General features: G+C 40.8%; 1 protein-coding gene across 1 annotated transcript in view; it reads left to right on the forward strand.

Moving 5' to 3' along the window:
• The window catches only part of ANK3 (ankyrin 3), a 376,954-nt gene that overhangs the window by 223,148 nt on the left and 129,397 nt on the right, over nucleotides 1–24,409 (forward strand). The window contains 5 exon segments of the mRNA XM_070364655.1: nucleotides 4,730–4,828; nucleotides 4,924–5,022; nucleotides 5,546–5,641; nucleotides 10,043–10,115; nucleotides 10,279–10,341. Of these exon segments, the coding sequence (XP_070220756.1) occupies nucleotides 4,730–4,828; nucleotides 4,924–5,022; nucleotides 5,546–5,641; nucleotides 10,043–10,115; nucleotides 10,279–10,341 (430 nt within the window).

The following is a 24,409-nucleotide window of genomic DNA, read 5'->3' on the forward strand; positions in this document are numbered from 1 at the left end:
TGCCCAAAAGAGATATGACCAGGCAAGGTCCTTTATAATTTTTAAATTCTGTGTTAAAATAGTAAAGCAAATGTATTGATCTCTTCTCAAGGTAGTCCTAGATGTGACCTAGGCAGCTCCCCACACTCCAATTTCTGAATGCCTCGTGCCCTCGATGGCTTCTTGGTCTCTTTGGTAACCTAACTGCCCAGCTCTCTCTCCACTCTGTTTGCCTTCCAAACTTGTCATTCTAAAAAAACCTCCTTATCTTTAGCCCTGAATGCCTTCCTAGATAACTGATTATTTAACAAAGAAACCAATGAAGGCAACAGCAGTGACTGGATGGTTTCTTGTTACTTTTCATGAAAATATAAGCATTTAAATCTGAAAAAGTCAGACTGAATTTAGCTTATATTCTTTATTTTGCTTGTATACTTTCATCAGAAAAGATATCTTTACTTTAGAAATGTACAACTTCACAGTAAGCAGATTCACCCTGTGTTGTTTTATTTACATACACACATGGCTTCCCAGGTGGCTCAGTGATAAAATATCCTCCTGCCAGTGCAGGAGACTCAGGAGAAAAGTGCTGTGAAGATCCCCTGGAGGAGGAAAGGGCAACCCGGTCCATGGATAATCCCATGGACAGAGGAGTCTGCCGGGCTACAGTCCATGGGGTCACAGAGTTGGACACAACTAAGCTGCTGAGTATGCACATATACACACAGACTTAAGCCATTTTCTTTGATTCCCTATCCCTTTATAAGTTAAAACTTCTAGAAGGCAGTAATAGAGTTCTGTTTCTCAATACTTTTTTGTCCCAACACATCCAACGTAGACACGAACACTCAGTCAGCGGTTAAAGCAATGATTCTCAAGGGCGGATTGGCAGGAGGAGAGATGGTGCCGTGAACCTTCTGCTGCTGATTTGCACAAGCGATCCCACGGTTTAAGAGTCTCAGGTCTCTACCAGGGTTTCCCTCTAACCCAGCCCACTCAGGTCAGCCAGTAGTCATTTTTGTACTCAGTGTAATATTTCTGAAGCATGTACCTTTTCCTGCCCTTTACACGTGGTGCACTTCGGAACGCATCTCTTGGGACTTCCCTGGTGGTCCAGTGAAGACCCCCACTTCCGACTCAGGAGGCACAGGTTCGATCCCTGCTCAGGGAACTAAGATCCTGCATGCCTCAGAGTACAGCGAAAACAAACAAACGAAAACCCGGAAAGCATCTCTCAGCCTCTTGAAAAAAATGCCTTGTTTTTTTTTCTTCTCAGCAAAGATCACAGCACCAAAGAGAAAGGAGGCTGTGGTTGTCCCATAGTTGAGAAGGGCAGGAGTACAGAGAGATGTGTTGTTTGGACTTGTTTCTTAACCTTGTAAATAAGGATCTGATTACATCCCATGAACTTCCAAACTCTTCCTGGTAAAGATGACGTCCCCAACCAGCATACAGTTAGTTAAAATGTGTAGTACTGATTGATGCACTGGCTTCAGTTTTAAAATAATAATAATTAAATTATCAAGAGCTTTTCTCTGTTGTGGGGGAAAGACCGGAACAGCCTGGTAACCCCCCGGGCAGCCTTCCCACTGGCCCTCTGACCCACCAAGCCTCCCCTTCACTTTGTATTTGAAGTTCATCAGATCATTTCAGACGAAGTTGTGCTGCTGGCCACAGGGTTTGCATGTTCAGTGTTGTTGAACTAAAATGAAGCCGCTTCTTTTGCTTTTTAAAAGGACAATCTCTGGAAGCATTTTATTTAGACCACCCCAAAACATACGGAAGCAATTGTAGTTCTAAGTGGGTGTGTTCACTGAGGAAGTGCAAGGAAGACCAAAGATGAACTCCGAGAGAACACAGTGTTGAGGGGGTGAGAAAACACTGTGGATTTCCTGCCCCCTCTTTCTCAAATGCTGTTGCACAGGAAGGCCCCTAACCACTGCTTGGTAAGATCTCATGCTCAGGCACCACGGATGAGAAAACCAGCCTGAATATTCCGTCTGCGCCTGTTTGCCCTTCCTACACAAATACAACCTTTCAATATTGCCTCAAGGAGATGACTCCCTTCGGCTTGTAATGATGGGATATATAGGCAACAGAGAAAAAAGGAAGCACAGACTGCTCAGTTATCTGAACTGAGACTGTTTCTTAGTTGTTCAAAAAAAAGGAGGAGTTGCCCTTTGCAAAACATATTGCCACTAGTTGAAAGGAATTGCCCAAATCACATTTTTCTGGGCTTATTTGTGCAAGGTGCCACTTAACGTGGGAATTTTGTGACCCTCAGTGAATGGAGGAGCCTCAGTTTGGTTTCTCTGGATGCAAACTGAATCTTCCTGGCCATGCACTTATATTCTTAACAAAAGTGTTTGTGGAACAGAAGCAGATCAGTATATTATAGCAGAGTGAACACGGGAGAGAAACTGTCCATTAAGATACTTAGAATGATCCAATATCTTTTAAAAATGTGATCAATACAATAGCAAAATAGTCATTGGAATCTGTTGTATCATAGCTTAGGCATGTTGACTGAAAACTTGAAGCATTCCTTTAAGCATTTAAAAGTTTGAAATATTTTCTGTAATTTTTGGCTTGGGAACAGTCATCTGTTACTCATGCTGGGAATGTTACTTCAATCACTCAAGCAAATTGTACTGAGAACTGATAGGAGAAGACCTCCCTCTCCAAGTGGCATTCTGACTCTTAATGCCGCATCCCAAGTTCCTCAGTACCCAGAAAGAACCCCGCAGAGTAGGCAGGTGGATTCTGGTCTTCAAAGTGGGATCGTCACACATGAAGCGGCTTTAGGGGTTGTAAGTCAGACTCATCTATTTGTAGTTATGGTGAGCTTATCATCACGGTCTGATTAGTGTGGCTGCACTCACAGTTCAGTTCATGGAACAGAATCTAACCAGAGTCAGCTTTTTAGGGCAGCGCCTACTTTGAGAGGTTTCTTTACCTTCCACAGTCAGCTGTGTTCTGGGCACCCCTTTTTCAATTCAAATTTACCCATTTGCTGGAGTGTCTTAGTCAATTTGAGTTGCTATAACAAGAGTACGATAGCTTGGACAAACTTTGATTTCTCAGAGTTCTGGAGGTTGAGAAGTACAAGATCAAGATGCTGGTAGCAGATAGCCATCTTCTTATTGTATCCTTAGATGGCAGAGAGCAAAGAGAAGAGACAAAATCTCTCCTGTCTCTTCTTATAAGGGCACTAATCCCATTCATGAAGGCTCCACCCTCATGACCTAATTACCTCCCAAAGGCCCCATTTCTAAATACCATTCCTCTGGGACTAGGATTTCAGCATACAAATTTGGGGGGATACAGACATTCAGTCTGTAGCACAGAGTCACCATAAAGATGCATTAATGCTATCACATATGAGATGCAGACCCTTAAAAATATGGACCCCTGACCTTTGCCTATTTAGAAATGTTATAAAAGGTCCGTGCTCTCCCTTTCAGTGATCTGGTGCTGCCAGTTTCATAGTAAACAGGGATTGGTTAAAGACACTGAAGTTGTGTGGTGGAGTCTGTTACAATATGATCACCAAGAAAAAATACCTGGAATATCCTTAATTTAAAATATCTAGAATATATATACATATATGTATGTGTGTGTGTGTGTGTAGAGATACATACACATGTATACACACCTGATACATTTTTAAAATAACTATTTATTCACTTACTTTGGGCTGTGCTGAGTCTTTGTTGTTGTGTGGGCTTTTCTCTAGTTGTGACAAGCAGGACCCACTCTCTAGCTGCGGTGCATGGGCTTCTCATTGCAGTGGCTTCTCTTATTGCAGAGTGCGTGCTCTAGGGCACGTGGGCTTCCGTAGTCGTGGCGCACGGGCTCCGTAGCTGTAGCTCACTGGCTCTAGAGCACAGGCTCGGTAGTTGTGACACTCGGGCTTAGCTGCTCTGTGTCAGGTGGGATCTTCCTGGCTCAGGTATCGAACCCCTGTCTCCTGCATTGGCAGGTGGATTCTTTACCACTGAGCCACCATGGAGGCCCATGTTTTTTAATAGATAGAACTGATAGCCCCTCAGGGGTCAGTGGATATTAATTTGGAGCAATGGAAACAATCCATTGCTTTGTCTAATGAGTGGTTTTCAAGCTGTGGGGCTCTAGCTGTGTAGACAGGAGTCTTAACTAGAGCATCTATTCCTAGATCAGATTCATACATCTCAGGTCTCCTGAACTCACTCACACTAGCTTCTCCTGCTTCTGTATTTCTGTCCTTCCTAGCTCTGTCATGCATTCTGATCATCATTTACTGCCTTCAGGATCATTTAGCCAGTTCATTATTTGTCTACCTTGTTTTTATGCTTCTAGAGAGTAGAGTATTGAATAAATGCTAGTCCAAGTCTGTCCATTGAGCACTCTTCTGACCCTTTACAAGAAGCCACCAGATACATCTGTCTAAGCTGTCTGTTGCTCCATCTTTTTGTACTATCTTGAAAAGTTGTTATGAGAATAAGATGAGCTAATGCTAGAGAGAGCACTTGGGGACATTTAATAACTATTTACATGTGAGGCGGTATTGTTATTTATACCTTAGACTAGCTCTGAGAATTGTCAAGGACACTTGTTTTTATACAGGGGGAAAAAAACGCTGCCTCCTTAAGAAAGGTTGAATAACATTTTTGCTTCTATTTAGGGTATCCGTTACTGAAAGTATACTAACGATGTTTCTTTAAAAAAAAAAAAAAAAAAAAAATATATATATATATATATATAATTACAGATGGGATACACACCGCTACATGTAGGCTGCCACTATGGAAACATCAAGATTGTTAACTTCCTGCTCCAGCATTCTGCAAAAGTAAATGCCAAAACAAAGGTAAACTCCTTTCTCCTTTGTATCTACCAAGTTATTGATCTTGAATCTTGTATGGAAGGGAGTTAAGAGTCTTTTCTTCCATCTTCCTTCTACAGAATGGGTATACACCATTACACCAAGCAGCTCAACAGGGACACACCCATATAATCAATGTGTTGCTTCAAAACAATGCCTCCCCCAATGAACTCACTGTGGTAAGAGCAAAGGGTCAGCTGGGGGAAGGGGGGAGTTGGGCTGGGCTGCTCGTGTCGTCTTACATTTTTCATTGTGCATCAAGGCTGCTTTTTTACTTTCATTAGTAGGCATAAGCAGAGCATTCAGTAGAATGAAGGGAAAAGAACCATAACTGTGTTGTGGTGAGCTGTCCATAGACAGAGATGTGATTAGTGTTTCCCACTTAAAAAACTACAAACCCACTGCTGCCTAGTAGGAAGTACGTATGTAAGAAGCACGTTTGTTTCCTTGATTACTGAGAACATTACAAAGCCTCTCAGATTCCGTGTATAGCAACGCAGACTCTACTGTATGAGTAGAAACAGGTTGGGTGGCTCTTGTGCAAGGTATATCTTTAATGAAACAGCATTTTGTGTGTGACAGTGGGCAAGGACTAGTGAGACACTCGCCCTATGTTTGTACAGATGAAACATGTGCAAACACACAGACACTGATACCCGTGGGATGACTTGTAATTCCTAGTCCACGTTTCCCTCTTGCCAGAACGGGAACACTGCCCTGGCCATTGCCCGGAGGCTTGGCTACATCTCAGTGGTGGACACCCTGAAGGTGGTGACCGAAGAGACCGTGACCACAACTGTGAGTAATGGATGCCAGACCCTGTTACCCCCTTGCCCTACAAGCCAGTTCTTGGACTGTAGATCTTCCCAGGCTGTGAGGAGAAGAATCTTGTTCCTCCACTCAGAGACTAGGTATCGTGTTTCCAGATGCTGTTACCTTGTTGATGGCAGTCAGCAAAGCAAAACTCTCATTTCTGATATTTAGAAAAATTAAAAACACTAAAAGGACCTTTTAAAAAAGTGACAGCTTTCAAAAAGCTGTAGAGTTTTTAGTTCCATAGAAAGCTCACTGTGTTTCTTTGTTAAATTTGATATAAAAATTATTTAATGAGATGAAGGGAGAAATGTTTTAACAGCCTTTCTTTGGCAGTGTAAGAACTATGAAAACTCTAAGTTGGTTCTTTAAAATATTTTAACTCACAAATGACAATGTATCCATTGTCATCATTGTTATGGTGAAAATATTTTTGTTATAGACACATTAGCCATAGGATCCAAGTTGACTTTTCCCACCAGGCTGGGTCCTCTTCCATTCACCTGTTGGAGCTTAAGTAGGAAGAACAATAGGGTGTTGCATTAAAACTTAAATCTTCACCGGGAGGCCTTATTGCATCACATATTTTTACAAGCTGCCAGCCTCTAGGATAGGTCATCTCTTTTGAACCTCACCTGATTTCTTTGAACTCTTTCAGGATTTGGTAACTTTGGGATCCAGACCAGGTGTTGCACCATATCAGAGGCTTATTTGAGTTATTCTTAACTCCATGACTCAACACACAGGCCCCAGACTGAATCCATAAAATGTCAGTGTAGGGCTCTGCAACACTTGGAATTATCAGCTGTGCTTCTTTTTCTCAAAGACCACCTTCCACATGAAGGCACAGGTCACATCTTCAGTCTGGATACACAGGGCTGCATACGAAACATGGCTCGAGGGACTCCATAGCTTCCTGCTTGTTGAGTTACTTGGTTTTAAAAACTAAAAGTTCAGCCTGATGATCACAAGAGAGAAATTCTATAATTTTCTAAAGAGAAAACAGCAGCTTTGGTCACCTAAAGCAAGGGTTGTCAACCAGGGCACGTTTCTAACTTCAAGACAGTTTGAAAAATCCCTACCTATTCTTTCATAGAACTCTTACTATTTCATTATCTTAAAATCTCTTCTTAAATTCTCAAGAAAAGAGTTTAAATAATAATGTTTATTAACCTTAACTTTATAGATATGCCATGTAACTCTCCCTAGAGTGGGGAAGGAGAGAAGCACAGGTATTAAACAATGGCCAGATGTCACCATGCTTAAAAGATTTGAAGCCCCTGCAATAAATACATGAAACTTCTATTTCAGTGTTAAAGGACTGAAAATGGTATAATGATTCAAAATATAAATCTTACTTGATTAAATGTCCGTGACTTTCTCATCCATTGCTGTGCTGCGCTAAGTCGCTTCAATCGTGTCTGTCTCTTGTGACCCCATGGACTGTAGCCTGCCAGGCTCCTCCGTCCATGGGATTCTCCAGGCAAGAACACTGGAGTGGGTTGCCATTTCCTCCTCCAGGGCATCTTCCTAACCCAGGGATCAAACCCGCATCTTTTTTTGTGTCTCCTGCATTACAGGCAGGTTCTTTACCACTAGCACCACCCGGAAAGCCCATTAGGAAAGTTCAAAATGTTTCTTTGATGTCGAAAGAGCTTTAGGAGAAGATAAAGTTACAGACCAAGACAGTTCAGTTACAGCCTCAGGAAACGTACTGAGAGAAACGTGTTCCAGGGTTTCAGTTCCTAGTGAAAGAATGTGCACAGTAGTCGTACCATTGCTCACACAACATCATTAGCTGACTTGGTAGGTGATTTTCTGCCAGAGAGAAAAGAAAGGACTCATGCTAACAGGAGGGTCAGTGCCTGGTGAAGTGAATGAGCCTCCACCAAATGAAGCTTTCACAGTGACTGTAAGAGTCTACGCAAGTCCCTGAGACGAGTCCAGTGTTGCAGTATCAAGGCTTTATTTCAAGCCGAGATACCGCCTTCTCAGCCTTCCCTTTGCAGTTACATCCAGCTCAGACAGGACTGTAGCAATTCAGGGTGGGGGTCTGTGATCCTAAACTAAGCACACACAGAGCAGCCCCCACCACAGGCGGGTCTTTGTTCAGTCAGCTGTGGAAGCCCCAGCAGCCACTGTCCCCATAAGCAGACATCAGTTTTTCAGCAACCTTAAAAATCAGACTGCATCAGGACTTCCCTGATGGTCCAGTGGTCAAGACTCTGCTCTTCCACTGCCAGGGGAGCACGGGTTCTATCCCTGGTACAGAACTAAGACCTCATATGTGGTGCAGCTTGGCCAAAAAAAAAAGACTACATCTTTGATAGGAGTGCCATGTTTAATACGGAAATTCTGAGAAAGGTATTTTAGTTAATGACTTTACAGTCATGGCTGAATAGGAAACTGAGTAACTAGAACTGGATATACAAGACATACAAATTAAGCTATTTAAATTGCATTGTGTAAAATTTCCATCAGAACACTTCAGTCGCTCAGATGTTGGTTTCTAATAGTATTCTCTGATAAAGGAAACCAGGCCTCCTTAGAGAAGTAACAAAAAAATCTAGAGCTGGGGCAGGAAATACACAAGCTGAGCCTGGAACCTCTTGTGCCATAAAGGATCCCCACCCCCCAGCAACTGCCATATAAATAAGTAAATAAATAAATACACATGTATAAAATGATGAGATGTATTAATATTAAAGGGATACAGGAATCCATTGAAAGATTCAGTGGCCAGAGCTGGAACAATTTGAGCGAAAGAAATATAAGAGAATTGAGGTACAGGTGCAAAGTGTAAAACACATATCTATGCATTCTTACTGATACAGATAAATGAATAACTACAGAAGAAAGACAAATGTCTTAGTCAAAAGAATTCCAAATAATTACTGAAAATGCTTCACCATCAAGGAGGTAGAACGTGATTCCCCACTGCTGAAGTATATCTGAGAATAGGAACTTCCCTCCAGAGCAAACAGTACAGAGAGTGAGGGAAGCAGAGTAACTCTGTGATGAAGAAAACTGATCAACAACCTGATGACCAAGTGCATCTCCACTGGTAAACCATGTTGATGGTATATACCCTTCAGGTAATATGATGAAAATGGCATTTTACCATGGTGATACTCCTCCCCAAAAACATGTAACCCCAGTCTAATCAATGAGAAAAACATGAGAAAATCTCAGTTTAGGGACATTCTGCAGAATCCCTGAGCAGTTCACCCTGAAACTGTCAAGGTCATTAAAAACATGGAAAGTCTGAGAAACTGTCACAGCTCTAGGAGCCTAAGGAGATTGACAACTAAAGGGAACATGGTATCCTGGATGAGATGCTAGACCAGTAAAAGGATATTTGGCAAAAACTAAGGAAATCGGAATAAAATATAGACTTAACAATAATAAATCAATACTGACTCATTAATTGCAACAAAAATACCATGCTAATATATGCTAATAATAAGGGAAATGGGGTGAAAACTCTACTATCCTTACAATTTTTGTGTAAATCTAAAACTGTTCTAATACAAAATACTCATTTTTTAAAATGTTCAATTACAGTATTACATGCTGGAAAAAATACCAAGTAATGCTTTATTTCAACATGACTTATACTACTGGTCTTTCATTTGCTCAGATTAAAAGAGGACTCATTTTAAAACTAAAACATATTAAGTCATTCATATTTTCAAACAAGTAATACTGTCCGTGTCCTTTGGATAGAAACAATCTATCTAGGTAAAAGTTATCAAAGAGCAAGTAAAAATCCAGTAAAGCCTTTGCTCTGTAATATACCATTGTTAAGATTTTGTAGATGTTCAAATTATTCTGCAGATGCATTGTCTCTAAAACATTTTCTGCAAACACATAGTTGTAAAAGTTATGTATTAAAATCTTAATATTTTGTTTTAGAAATTAACACATACACATAGGAGGCAAAACAAAAGAAGTGGCTGGCTTGGCACAAGCAACAAAGACATATTTCTTGCCTTTCATCTGGTTTATCTTCAGCTAGGACTTTTAAATGGGGTGGGGTGGCAGGTTCATCAGACCATGAAAAAGTGTAGCAATAGACTAAGAGAGGCAGCGTCTCTCTCGTTTCCTTTGAGAAAACTTTATTCAGGACCTAAATCTTTTAAGCTGATGTGCTTTGCCACTAGAATTCTTCGCCTTGTATTCATTCTCTGCCATGTGTATGATGAGGACCTCAGTGCTACTAAGGGATATTTTTGATGTTATTTTGTATGCAGGAGCTTCAGGGTATTCGTCAATCCCACACATAAATCCGAGAGTAAACCTATAGATTAGTTTAGGAAGAAATGAATAGTCTCAGTAAAATGTGCTGTTTACTCATACTAAAGTGACTGCTTTTTTTGTTACTAGACTGTCATAGAGAAGCACAAAATGAATGTTCCAGAAACTATGAACGAAGTTCTTGATATGTCTGATGATGAAGGTATGAAAACCTCCTTTGAGTTTATAGTAACAAAGAGTGACTGTGTATTTGTTTCCTGAAGGAAATTCATTGCAAAAATATTTTTAGAAGCATTAATATTGTTTTATTGTAGTATCAACAGTATGCATTTTTCACACTTACATTGTTCACTTAAATCATGCAGTTCGTAAAGCCAACGCCCCTGAAATGCTCAGTGATGGCGAATATATCTCAGATGTTGAAGAAGGTATTTGTGAATTTTTATTGTGATAAAATTTAACTACCAGCTTTATCTTCCACTTCTTATCTTTGAAATATAACCCTTCCCTGAGTTACTAACTTTTCATTTTATCTTGTGACTGTTAATTAATGTATCATTTAAACAACATGTATTTGATATCACTGTCTTCTTTTGGTCTCTTTGAGTGCCCTCCCCTTGAACCCATTTTCCAGCTTGAAAATACAAGTGTCACTACTTATCGGGATTACTTTCTTTCTATTTGTTGCTATTAAGTAGAAAAGTGATATTTTGATTGCTTACATTTTAAAATCTAGAAAAGAAAATCGGTTTATATCTAAAATTTTTTTTCACAAGTAAGTGAAGGTTTATGAGGAAGAGCTTAAATGCCCATTCTAGGATGTCCTCTAGGCTTTGCAGTCAAAGCCACTTTTGATCCTGAACTCATAATGAAAAGCCAACCTGAAAAAACTTGCTTTCAAAATATAAATTTTCAATCTTGATTTCATGAAAGAGACAAAATATAGATGATTATACCTATTCTTCATGTGCTTAAAAGAACCTTTTAGTTTTCCTGCCTTGCTTAAAAATTAGTGCATTTAAGCAGGTCATGGTATGTAGATACATTAATGAAATTATGTCTTTATTGTTCGTTGAAAAACCGACATGTTTACAGTGAATAAATATAAAGATGGCAGATGTTGGCATTTTACTGAAATGTTTGCTTGGAGTAGAATATACATTTATGTTTCTTTCCTGCATCATTGACTCTCCCAAACAACGTTCTGTCTTTTTGCTTCTCCATTTGTCATCTCTCATGTTTTTTCCTTTTGGATCAGTCTTAGCGCAGCTACTGTTTGCCTCTAGGTTACCTTTATTGGAATTATTGGTTCCTTCTTTGGTTTGTCCAGTTTTCATTGGAAACCTAAGTAGTGGGAAAGCCTACCTGATCCAAAGTCACGTTAGCTTTTTTGGTGACCAGGGGCTTCCTAGTGTACGTGCCTGCCCTCCTAGGAATGCTAATGTCTTGAGAGTTTAGGGACTTGGTAAATTAGGGACTTGAAAGTACCTGTCTAATTGTTTGTAAATGTTGTTTTGATAAATGTTAAAGGCATCTACTCATCATTTTTCTTTTTCTGTAAACCATCAACTGTATATTTACTTCTGTTAATCCCCCAATGGATAATATTTGTATCATCTTTAGGACTCTATGAATAATATGCCTTACTGTCATATTATATTTCAATGCTTTCTTTTGCAGCATTGTCAGAGTGATTTCTCATGTGCAGAAGCAAAAAGAAAAATGATGGTCTCACAGAGATGCATACACACACAAAATGGGACATAAAAAGTACATTTGCAAACAAAATTGTTATGAAATATAATATGACAATCAAAGACCTAAAAATGTGCTAATTTCCAACAGAATATCCCCAAAGAGCTGCACTGATGAGAGGCCAAGTTTGAATGGACTATATAACAACCTTATACATGTGGAAAACCTTAATTTCAAAAAAAAAAAAAGAAAGAAATTTTGCATCTCTTAAAGATAATTCACTTAGCTGTTTAACTAGAAATGAGAATTATTTCTTCTAGATTTATATCAGCTTGGGAACTTGAACAAGCAAATTTTCATTCTCATTTTATCCATCTTTCAGCCCTTGCATGTGTCCAGGGGCTGCTGGAAGCAAATGGCTCTTGACTTCATAATGCGTAGAATTTAATGTTGAAAGGGGGTTGGTTAAAGGTCATTCAATCTGAGCAACCATCGCCTAGTGCTGGAATTACCTCTGTTAGGAGAGCCTTTTCCCAGGTGCCTGCATGTGATTTCCCAGTTCTCAGTCTGCCTATTCCTGTGAACAACTCCGGCTTTAAAAATCCTTCATTTTATGGAGCACTTTGTCACTGATTCAGGCTTTAACTCAGTGACCCAGGCTCTGATCAGTTTGGCACTATTTAGAACAAAAGCTGCCTCATTCCTGTAAAGTCCTTCTGATATTTAAAAACACTTTTCATGTTCCGTGTCCATGTTTTTTCCTTCAGTCATATTATTGGCACTTCCCGCCTCTGTTCTCTTACCATCATGGTCAGTCTCCTATGTACATTTCAGTGTGTCGGTATCCAGCTCCAGCCGAGGTGCCCAGAACTGAACACCATATTCGAGGTGCAGTCTGATCAAAGCAGAGTCTATCAGGGCTCTTGTGTTGTCCATGGAAGATACTAAAAACCTATAATTGAAGATAAAAATACTGTTGAGGTCATAATCTATACTTAATTGAGTCCTGTTAATATTACTGTCAGCTAATGTCCCTAAATTTTGCCTTCATGAGGTCCAGTAAACCACATTAGCCCTTTTTCACATACTTGGATTATTCTCTGCTGCATGCGCTGGCATTTCTATTTTACTCCAAATCCTACAACAAATCATTTTGAAAGTTTAATTCAAAAAGGAGCCCTACAACTGCAATGATAGTATTTACATCTGACTCATTTGTCTGGTAGATTTGCCAGAGCTTTGCCACTGTAGTCTGATTTGGTGCTGGTTTCATTAAGCCCTTCTGAATGGAAACAAATGTTTATTTCCATGAAACCACAGCATATCGTGAATCTCTCTGTGTGAGAATTAGTAAGATCTTCAGGTATCCCAGGTGCTAAGAATAGCAACAGCTTTTAAAAGCAAATAAAAATAATAAGCAAAATATGCTGTCAGTTTTTCTCAAGAAGAATGAGTTTGTAACATGGGAAAATATAATTATGATCTAAATTATAAAAATCAAGTGAATATTAAGGGAACAGTGCCAAAAGTAGTCTCTTTTTCTCCCCCTTTCTTTTTAATTTTTGCTTTCTCTTTATCCTCTTTCCTTGGCCCATGATGAGAAATTAGTCTAAGTTAAAAAAAAAAAAAAGTAATGTTGATTAATTTCTCAAAAAAATTTTTCAGAAAAACAAGGCTAAATGTTATCAGTGAATGGCCTAAGGAAACAATGGAGCCAAGTTACAGAGTAAGAACAAAGGTTGACGTGTCAGCACAGCAGAGATAAAGCAACATGTTTAAGGCAGGTGATAAGCCCACGTGTTACATGGTAAGGGGTAAGTAGACCTACTTGGAGGGCCAGACTGATTCACAGACATCTTAATGCTCTACTTTTTTCTTTCCCAGAAAATACGTTCAGTTCAGTTCAGTTCAGTCGCTCAGTCTTGTCCAACTCTTTGCGACCGCATGAATCATAGCACGCCAGGCCTCCCTGTCCATCACCAACTCCTGGAGTTCACCCAGACTCATGTCCATCGAGTCAGTGATGCCGTCCAGCCATCTCATCCTCTGTCATCCCCTTCTCCTCTTGCCCCCAATCCCTCCCAGCATCAGAGTCTTTTCCAATAAGTCAACTCTTTGCATGAGGTGGCCAAAGTAGTGGAGTTTCAGCTTTAGCATCATTCCTTCCAAAGAAATCCCAGGGCTGATCTCCTTCAGAATGGACTGGTTGGATCTCCTTGCAGTCCAAGGGACTCTCAAGAGTCTTCTCCAACACCACAGTTCAAAAGCATCAGTTCTTCGGCACTCACCCTTCTTCACAGTCCAACTCTCACATCCATACATGACCACTGCAAAAACCATAGCCTTGACTAGACGAACCTTTGTTGGCAAAGTAATGTCTCTGCTTTAAAATATGCTATCTAGGTTGGTCATAACTTTCCTTCCAAGGAGTAAGCATCTTTTAAATTCATGGCTGCAGTCACCATCTGCAGTGATTTTGGAGCCCAAAAAATATGTTACATGCATATAAAATTAATATACATGCAAAATTAATGTTGATTCTAGTACCACTTAGAGTTTTAAGTTTTGCAATTCAGTTTGTCATTAAAAAGACAGAAGAGAGAGGGAGGGAAGAAGGAGAAGGGAAAGAAGGAAAGGAAAGGAGGGAGAGGAATAAAAGAAGAAAATTGAGATTAAGGTTCAAGTTGTCTTCTAGTTTCAGTCCTGCTCCCAAGAGTCACCATGGGCTTTGATTCAACAGTGATTTTACATTGCAAATTCCTGGAAAATGTATTTTGTCAATTTTTAAGAATGTATAATCATGTTATTTTAGCTTGCAAAATTCTAGTGGGTTGGGTTATAGCAATAAATCTAAAGAACTGCAGATGGGACATAATGAGAACTGGAATGGAGCCATGGAAAGTAAAACCCCAAAAGGCAGCTCTGTGAAATAGGACTCCACTGAACAGGTTTCTGAGACAACTGGGTGAGGCAACTCTTGCTCGGAAGAATTATTTAATCCCCAGTTAGTTCCAATTCAGATAAGACTGCAGAAGCTCTTTCAGGATCAAATGTAGATACTAAAATATTAAAAGAAAATGCTAAGAAATAACTGTCAGATAGGAATACCACAGCCTACCAGGTTTTTATGACGTTTCCTATTAAAGGAAATCCCAAAATCTGGAAACCAGATTCCAGATCCCTCAAGGAGCAAAGAAGGGATTCATGAAGCAGAATAAATCTGTCTGACCCAGGAAAAAAGTTTTGTGTACTAAAACTGCTATCAACTGGTCCTTTGGAATTGAAGCAGTAGAAATCTAAAGGCTTGATATCAGGCTTGAGCCTCTCAGAATGTAAACTCATAAAAATCTCTGTGTGTGTATATATATTATATATATATATATTTTTTTTTTTTGGAAGAATGAGATTGTTTCTTTGTGTGATGGGTCAAAATCTTTGCATACGTTATTTATAAAAACATTTTTAAAAGTCTAAAAAAATAAAAATAACTGTCAGACAGGTGTAGCTTTGAGATATAATAAAGCACTGATGTTTCATCTGATAATCTGAGAGAGTCGTAATCGGCTCACTTTTGCATCAAAACCAGTGCCTAATGGAAGCAAACCACAAATTTCAAAGAACTAAAACAGCAGATCAGTATCCTATAGCCCAAGCTCTTCATTATACTGATGAGAAATAAAGCCCAAATAAATGTTGTGTGACTTGCCCAACCAGGTTAGTGACAGAGTGGGACAAGAAGACACGTCTGACAGTGTGGCATTAGGTCATCTCTTTCATAACTACAGTAACATGAGCTGTGTTCTTACATTAGAACCCAAAATTGAATTTTTTTTGAGCTTCGAAAAAATGTGTGCTTAGGAAAAGAAACAAATTGAAAATTGTCACAAAGTAATAATCATTCTTTTTTAAAGATCCAATGAAACTACAAGAGATAGTCCTCTGATCATCTTGGCAAAAGACCAAGATTCACATTCACATAAAATAGCTATAAACACAATGTAGAATGGATTTTAAGAACTCCAAGCAAGTAGTTTTAGCAAACATATCCAAGTATTTTTAATCAGGGGAGAAAAAGTAGAATTTCATTTGGCACAATCTGAAACTCAAAAAAGTTGGAGAAATTATTTTGGGAAACACAAAGCCAGATACTGAGGGAGATGCCTTATAGCCCCTCTTCTCACCAAGTGCTTTGGACTATCCTGATCTCCTAGTCATCCTAATAAATAAATAAAACTCTCATGTTTTTAGCTTTACAGACCTGGAAAGAAGCCTTGAAGATTAGTTTGCCTCCAGGTGGTCCAAGGGAGTCCTGGTTGCTATGCAGAGACTGCCCTTCACATGAAATCTTACCATTTTATAAATACCTGTAAAATCATAACATCTAACTTCTTGCCTGATATTTCTCTGCTTACAACTGACCTTTCAAACAGATAGTACATAATTGCATGCTACTCTGGCATGGCAACCCACTCCAGTATTCTTGCCTAGAAAATCCCATGGACAGAGGAGCCTGGCAGGCTATGGTCAATAGAGTTGCAAAGAGTCAGACACACCTCAAGTGACTTAACAAGCATGCTCAGCAATAAAGTCAAAATGAAATACCAGACGCAGGACCTAATCTGAGTCTCTGTTGTCTCCCTAGAACCTAGTACAGGGCCTGGAACAAAAAAGCTCTTCAGTATGGGTTTGCACAGCTGCAACCAAACAGAGGAGACTCAAGGAAAGGATAGTTGCATATAAGTTTCTGAGAACAGGCAAGATGAAGAAAATTTGCCTCCTGTGCTCCCTGTTCCAGCCATTATACCCCTTCTCACTGAGACAGCCCTAGGCTACATAGTGAATCAGTAAACATCTTTATAATGACTCTCCTAAGAGGTACCTACAGCTCAAAGAATAGTTCATGAATTTAAAAGAATTTCCAGCTAAAGGAAAAGACCTATGGGCTGAGACAGAAGTCTTGATTCTCAAACAGAGTGCATTCTGTCTTTGGTAACCTGTCTTTGGAATTGGAATTGTTTAGTGATCTTCATCGGAGAAGGCAATGGCATCCCACTCCAGTACTCTTGCCTGGAAAATCCCATGGATGGAGGAGCCTGGTAGGCTGCAGTCCATGGGGTCGCTGAGAGTCAGACACGACTGAGCGACTTCACTTTGACTTTTCACTTTCATGCATTGGAGAAGGAAATGGTAACCCACTCCTGTGTTCTTGCCTGGAGAATCCCAGGGATGGGGGAGCCTGGTTGGCTGCCATCTCTGGGGTTGCACAGAGTTGGACACGACTGAAGCGACTTAGCAGCAGCAGCAGCGGTCTTCATCCACACTGACCACTTACTCTACATGTACTTGACATGTCTATCAGAGTCTCACAGATGTCTCAGCTTGCCCTAAACATACCCTGCAAACAGTGTTTCTTCCCACCCTTCTCCAGGTCAGTAAACAACTCCATCACCCAAGCTAAAACCTGTGGTTCTGTGCAATCTCCCTTTCTTCCACTTACATCCAGTCCTTCAGTGAATCTATCCATTCTGCTTCCAGAATACATCCCGCATCCCTCCACTTCCCGCCGCCACCACTCTAATCCACCCGCTGACATGCCGCCGATGGAATATTGCAGAAGCCTCCTTGCAGGTCTCCACTTCTGCACTTTCCCCATAGACTCAGTTTTCTATACAGCATCCTCAGCAATGTTTTAAAATGTAAATTGGATCGTGTTACTCCATTCCCCAGCTTCAAACCCTCCAAAGCTCATTAGTTGTTCAGTCGCTAAGTTGTGTGCAACTCTTTGTGACCCCATGGCTTCCCTGTCCTTCACTGTCTTCTGGAGTTTGTTCACACTCATGTCCATTGAGTCAGTGATGCCATCCAACTATCTCATCCTCTGTCACCCCCTTCTCCTCCTGCCCTCAACCTTTCCCAGCATCAGGGTCTTTTCCAGTGAGTCAGCTCTTCACATCAGGTAGCCAAAGTATTGGAGCTTCAACATCAGTCCTTCCAATGAATATTCAGGGTTGATTTCCTTTAGGATTGACTGGTTTGATCTCTGAAGCTCATAGCTAGGTTTTAAAGATTCATTCATATTGTTGTATATTACGGTAGTTCATTTGTTTTCATTTCTATATATTATTCCATATGCCTGGATCATAATTCAGTTATCCATTCTCCTGTGGATGGAAGCATGGGTTGTCTCCAGTGTGGGGTTGTTGCAAACAAAGCTGCTATAAATCTTATATATGTTTCCTGATACATATACATATATGTATATTTCTGTAGGGTATAAACCTAGGATTTTAGCTGCTAAGTTGTAGCTTATGCAAAGATAATAGAATTCTTCACCACCAGGTAGCACTAAACTAGGATTATAAAATTAGAGAGTGAGGCTACAAAAAACCAGGAAAATAATGTAAAGAGAGCTATAATAACAGCAGAAGGAGGCAGGAGGAGGCTGTGATGGGATAAGAATGTGGGCGGTGGCTTCTGAGGTGCTGATGTTCTATGTCTTAACCTCTGTGGTGTTTATTTTATAACAGTCTGTTCAAATGTATGTTGCATGTCGTGTACTCATTTGTCCAGTTGCTGTATTTCAAAATAAAAGTAGCCACATCTTCTAAATAATACACATACACCCTCAAACTAGTACAAATACAACAGTAAAATAAAAACTTCCCAAGGTTTTACAATGTACTTAGAGTAAAACTCACAGCCTTTCCGTGGTCAGTGACTCCTGTGTAAATATTACCCCTGGTTCCTCTTTTGCATTCTCACAATCACACTTTTTGATTTCTTCCTAATACTCCTCTCAATATATTAGTCATCAATTTCAGAAAAGCAAGCTTTTTCTGGCAAGGGCCAACAGTTAATATTTTCAATTTTTCAGGCCGCATGGTCTGTGTCCTAACTGTTCAACTCTGCCATGGTAGCCCCAATAGCTAACAGAACAAATGAGCAGGGATGTGGCCAATAAAACTTGATTTACAAAAACAGGCAGGGGACTGGATTTTGCCCAGACTGTCATTTGCCAACTTGGGGTTAATTTTATGTTCTTCCAAAGTAGGCTGTTCTCGCCATGGAAGCAGAGCTGTCTGTATCACTATCCGAGCACTTAGGACACATACACAGGAGTCCTCACGCAGGGGGCTGCTGCCACACATTTACCTGCGTCTCTGTCCTTCTCCACCCCACCTCGTCCCCACCTAGAAGTCGATATAAATGAAAGCTCCCAATGACACACACAAGGTACTTACCATTTATTGAGCCCTTTCTATGTTCTAGGCATTAAGCACCATACACTTCATGTACTATGTTGTTTAAGCCTCACAGTGACCCTCTAATTTAGAGCCATTGGTATCCCCATTTTATAGATGTGAAAATAAGTTCCAGCAAGGTTAAAGACCTTGGTCAAGGTCACACAAATCAGTGCAGGGGCTTATAGTGGAATCCCAGATTCTAACCTCTAACATCCAGGTCATTTAGATAAGCGTCCTAAAACAATTGGATTATTGTAGGTTGTAAATGAGATAATGGGCTTCTCTGGTGGCTCAGAGGGTAAAAGCATCTGTCTACAATGCAGGAGACCTGGGTTCCATCCCTGGGTCGGGAAGATCCCCTGGAAAAGGAAATGACAACCCACTCCAGTAGTCTTGCCTGGAAAGAGAAGCCTGGTAGGCTACAGTCCATGGGGTCACAAAGAGTCGGATACGACTGAGTGACTTCACTTCACCATAAAGGTTAGCACAGAGAGCTATTTCAAATCCTAAAAGATGATGCTGTGAATGTGCTGTACTCAATATGCCAGCAAATTTGGAAAACTCAGCAGTGGTCACAGGACAGGAAAAGGTCAGTTTTTATTCCAGTCCCAAAGAAAGACAATGCCAAGGAATGCTCAAACTACTGCACAATTGCACTCATCTCACACGCTAGCAAAGTAATGCTCAAAATTCTCCAAGCCAGGCTTCAACAGTACGTGAACTGTGAACTTCCAGATGTTCAAGATGCATTTAGAAAAGGCAGAGGAACCAGAGATCAAATTGCCAACATCCAATGGATCATCAAAAAAGCAAAAGAGTTCCATAAAAACATCTACTTCTGCTTTATTGACTATACCAAAGCCTTTGACTGTGTGGACCACAACAAACTGTGGAAAATTTTGAAAGAGATGGGAATACCAGACCACCTGACCTGCCTCCTGAGAAGTCTGTACGCAGGTCAGGAAGCAACAGTTAGAACTGGACATGGAACAACAGACTGGTTCCAAATTGGGAAAGGAGTAAGTCAAGGCTGTATATTGTCACCCTGCTTATTTAACTTATATGCTGAGTACATCATGAGAAATCCTGGGCTGGATGAAGCAGAAACTGGAATCAAGATTGCCAAGAGAAATATCAATAACCTCAGATATGCAGATGACACCACTCTTATGGCAGAGAGCAAAGAAGAGCTAAAGAGCCTCTTGATGAAAGTGAAAGAGGAGAGTGAAAAACTTGGCTTAAAATTCAACAGTCAGAAAACTAAGATCATGGCATCCAGTCCCATCACTTCATGGCAAATAGGTGGAGAAACAGTGGAAACAGTGACAGACTTTATTTTGGGGGGCTCCAAAATCACTGCAGATGGTGACTACAGCCATGAAATTTTTAAAAGATGCTTGCTCCTTAGAAGGAAAGTTATAACCAACCTAGACAGCATATTAAAAAGCAGAGACATTACTTTTCCAACAAGGCCCATCTAGTCAAAGCTATGGTTTTTCCAGTGGTCATGTATGGATGTGAGATTTGAACTATAAAGAAAGCTGAGCACCAAAGAATTGATGCTTTTGAACTTTGGTATTGGAAAAGACTCTTTGAGAGTCCCTTGGACTGCAAGGAGATCCAACCAGTCCATCGTAAAGGAAATCAGTCCTGAATATTCTTTGGAAAGACTAATGCTGAAGCTGAAACTCCAGTACTTTGGCCACGTGATGTGAAGAACTAACATTTGAAAAGACCCTGATGCCGGGAACGATTAAAGGCGGGAGAAGGGGAAGACAGAGGATGAAATGGTTGGATGACATCACCGATTCAATGGGCATGAGTTTGAGTAAGCTCTGGGAGTTGTTGATGGACAGGGAGGCCTGGCGTGCTGCAGTCCATGGGGTCACAAAAAGTCAGATGCGACTGAACTGAACTGATAAAGGTTAACCCAGACATCTCCATGAATGTTAGTTACAAGGCACTTTATCTTACTTAATCTTCTCAAAGTAGTTGAGAGCCGTTTTGGAACTATTCTTACTCCTAGTTTACATTTAGTCCTAATTCAAAGCCCTAATCTTAAGTTTTATTAGCCCTCACTTGCATTGAGGAATCCGAGCCTAAAGGGGTTCAAAATACTTGTTCAGGTTCACATAGCCAATGAAACTGTAATTTGAATTTAGGTTTTTTTTTCACTTTCAGTGAGATGCTGTAAGAGAATATATGAAAATAACAAGAAAATTCAAAAGAAGGGGAGATGACTGGAGGCCTCAAGAAGGATGAATTTTATGGAACAGACAGAATGTGAACAAGCAGAAGTTTGGGGGTTGAGGAGAAGGGAGGGGACTGGAAAGAAGTGTTCTAAGTTCAGGGTCAAAGCATCAGAGACCGGAAGAGCTCACAGAAGACTTCAGCATGAGGCAGGGGAGCTGGGCACTGACCTGGCTGAGGATCCCAGGACAGGGCACAGGCAGGAATGGAAAACTCTGGGCACACTGATATTTGAGAGGAAGAGGAATGCCAGAGGTAGTGGTGAACAACAGAGGGAGAAAACCAGAAGAGTGAGCTCTAGTGGATGCGTCCATGGAGAAACTTCCCTGGGACGGTCCAGTTAGATGAGCACAGGCAATTTGGGGATCCCTGATGACCACAGCAGCTGCCATGTTCATAATATGGATACAGACCCAGAATAAGTAGTTCTCATATAGTTTTTTTTTTCCCCCCTAAAAGCTATGACAGATGCGCAGCCGGAGCAGTCTATGGCATGAATGGGAACAGGGGTCAGTTAAGAGCTGACAGGGAATTAGAATGTTTATTGATTAAGTACAATAGGTGGTCTTTTCATTCACTCAAAACAAGTTGTAATTTTGAATATGATTCCTTCCCACTCCCACTTCTTTTAGTCTCTGCTCATCTACCTGGGAAGTCTGAGCTTCTTCATGGGAAAGTGGGTCCTCATGTGACCACCTCTGCCCCCATCCCCCAAATTGGACTCTTACTACAGAGAGAACCAGAAGTGGAGGGTGACAGGGGAAAGTCAGCACGGAGAATGCTTGGCCAGGGAATGGCAGCGTGGTGGCAGAGGGCCGGGAAGGAGGGGGTTGGATAACAGGAAGATGTTACACATGGCAAGAGGTGGTCCAAGCACCGGGGCCAGAAGCACACTGAGACTGAGAACTGACCGCAGGCTGTCTTTCCCTTGTATGTATACACCTTTTAGGTAGAGGTCGGAGATAGAACACAGATCAATAACTGGTGTTTGCTGCTCTGCACAGTGAAAAGCGGTTTAGGTGTCAGAGAAGGAGAGACCAGATTCAAGCCCACAAGTAGACATGATGCTTATACTGCTTTATACCTGAGGGTAGTGGTCATCTTCTGGTGCTTTGCACACACAGTTCTTATATACATACATAATGAAGAGCCAAGATCAATGAGGTCTGGATGTGGGGCTGAATCTAAACTTATTGCTAAGAAAGAACGAACAGAAGGGACTTACTGGCATGACACAGCCACCTTGAATTTAGCAATGTAATTTCTCCATAAGTAAGAACCATTTTAGTGTCTGATTTCACAGTATTACTTTGCAGCTAGTCATTGTCTGGTCTTATTTAAAAGTGGCATTAGATGTTAGCTAATAAGATCAGTGTAACCCTGTACTCCTCTCTACCTGCATCCTGTCTCTATTCTTTAGTCTCCATTTGACCCAAGTCATTGTAACATCTCATCATCCTCAGGTGACTGACAGTAATTTCTGGACTAGGCTTAAGGAGTATTGATAAAAATAGGAAAAAATTATAGTGTCTGCCCCAGCATTGTCTTTTTCTAGATCTTCACAGGAAGGACACAGAATTCTTTTTCCTTTCTGGGATGGGTTTGTTTATTAACCCAACCAAGATCACAGGGGATGTTTTTCATTGCTCCATCTGGCAGGCGTCCAACACTGAGTCATGGGTCCTTACTTTGGAAACTGTATCTCACTTGGATTAAGGAATAGTAAACTGCAGTAGTTTTTAGAAAGAGGTACATCTAGCCACAAAGAACAGAATAATGTGTAAGAGCAGAGAGTCACACTGACTTTGTACTTAAAAAAAATCAGCCTGAATAGAAAAGTCATTTTTTTGTGCCATGACACGACCTGTTCTTGTCATTGCTTAAGAGATGTGCAAACTTTGCCATTAAGCCCAGTTCCTTTGTGGCCAGGTATGAAGTCAGGATCTTACCAGCACCTGGAGTTAGGGAAAGAAAGAAAAAGGTAGCAGGTGGCCCTCCCGTGAGAGGTACACTCATCCTTTAAAATGACACACACAGAGAAGGAAATGGCAACCCACTCCAGTATTCTTGCCTGCAGAATCCCAGGGATGGAGGAGCCTGTTGGGTGCCATCTATGGGGTCGCACAGAGTCGGAAACGACTGATGCGACTTAGCAGCAGCAGCATGTTAATGTCTATAGCTGGGTTAAAATCATACTTTTAAAACTACTGTTACAAGAGTAAGACTGCCTCTGTCACTGATGGGGCCTATGACTAGTTAATAAATCAGGAGATGAAACAAAAAATAAAATAAAATAACACACGCTTCTTAAGACCGCCCATGTCACCCTGGCTCATCTAACAGTGTCTGAACTTGCCCCATTGATCTCACGCCTTTTGAGAAGGAAATGCACAGGAATCCTTGCTTAATACAAGCTCTTCCTCCAGACTGCAAAATGAAAGATGAGATGCACACTGATCTGAAATCTAACTTTCCACTTATTTATTATGTGAGTCTCAGAATTAGACTTTTAGAACTAGAGTTTGAAGGGAACAGCTACCTACTCCAGATTTCTGGCCTGGAGAATTCCATGGACTGAAGAGTCCATGGGATCGCAAAGAGTCAGACATGACTGAGTGATTTTCACTTCACTTTGAGTGGATCAGTTCAGTTCAGTTCAATTCATTCGCTCAGTTGTGACTAACTCTTTGCAACCCCATGGACTGCAGCACACCAGGCCTCCCTGTCCATCACCAACTCCTGGAGTTTACTCAAACTCATGTCCATTGAGTCACTGATGCCATCCAACCATCACATCCTCTGTCGTCCCCTTCTCCTCCTACCTTCAATCTTTCCCAGCATCAGGGTCTTTTCCGATGAGTCAGCTCTTTGCATTAGGAGGCCAAAGTATTGGAGTTTCAGCTTCAACATAGTCTTTCAAATGAATATTCAGGACTGATTTCCTTTAGGATGGACTGCTTATATCCTTGCAGTCCAAGGGACTATCAATAGTCTTCTCCAACACCACAGTTCAAAAGCATCAATTCTTTGGCGCTCAGCTTTCTTTATAGTCCAACTCTCACATCCATACATGACTACTGGAAAAACCATAGCCTTGGCTATGGATGGACCTTTCTTGGCAAAGTAACATCTCTGCTTTTTAATATGCTGTCTAGGTTGGTCATAACTTCTCTCCCAAGGAGTAAGCGTCTTTTAATTTCATGGCTGCAGTCACCATGTGCTGTGATTTTGGAGCCCAAGAAAATAAGGTCTGCCACTGTTTACGCTGTTTCTCCACCTGTTTGCCATGAAGTGATGGGGCTGGGTG

Source organism: Bos mutus, chromosome 28 (assembly GCF_027580195.1).
Source record: "Bos mutus isolate GX-2022 chromosome 28, NWIPB_WYAK_1.1, whole genome shotgun sequence".
NCBI lineage: Eukaryota > Metazoa > Chordata > Mammalia > Artiodactyla > Bovidae > Bos > Bos mutus.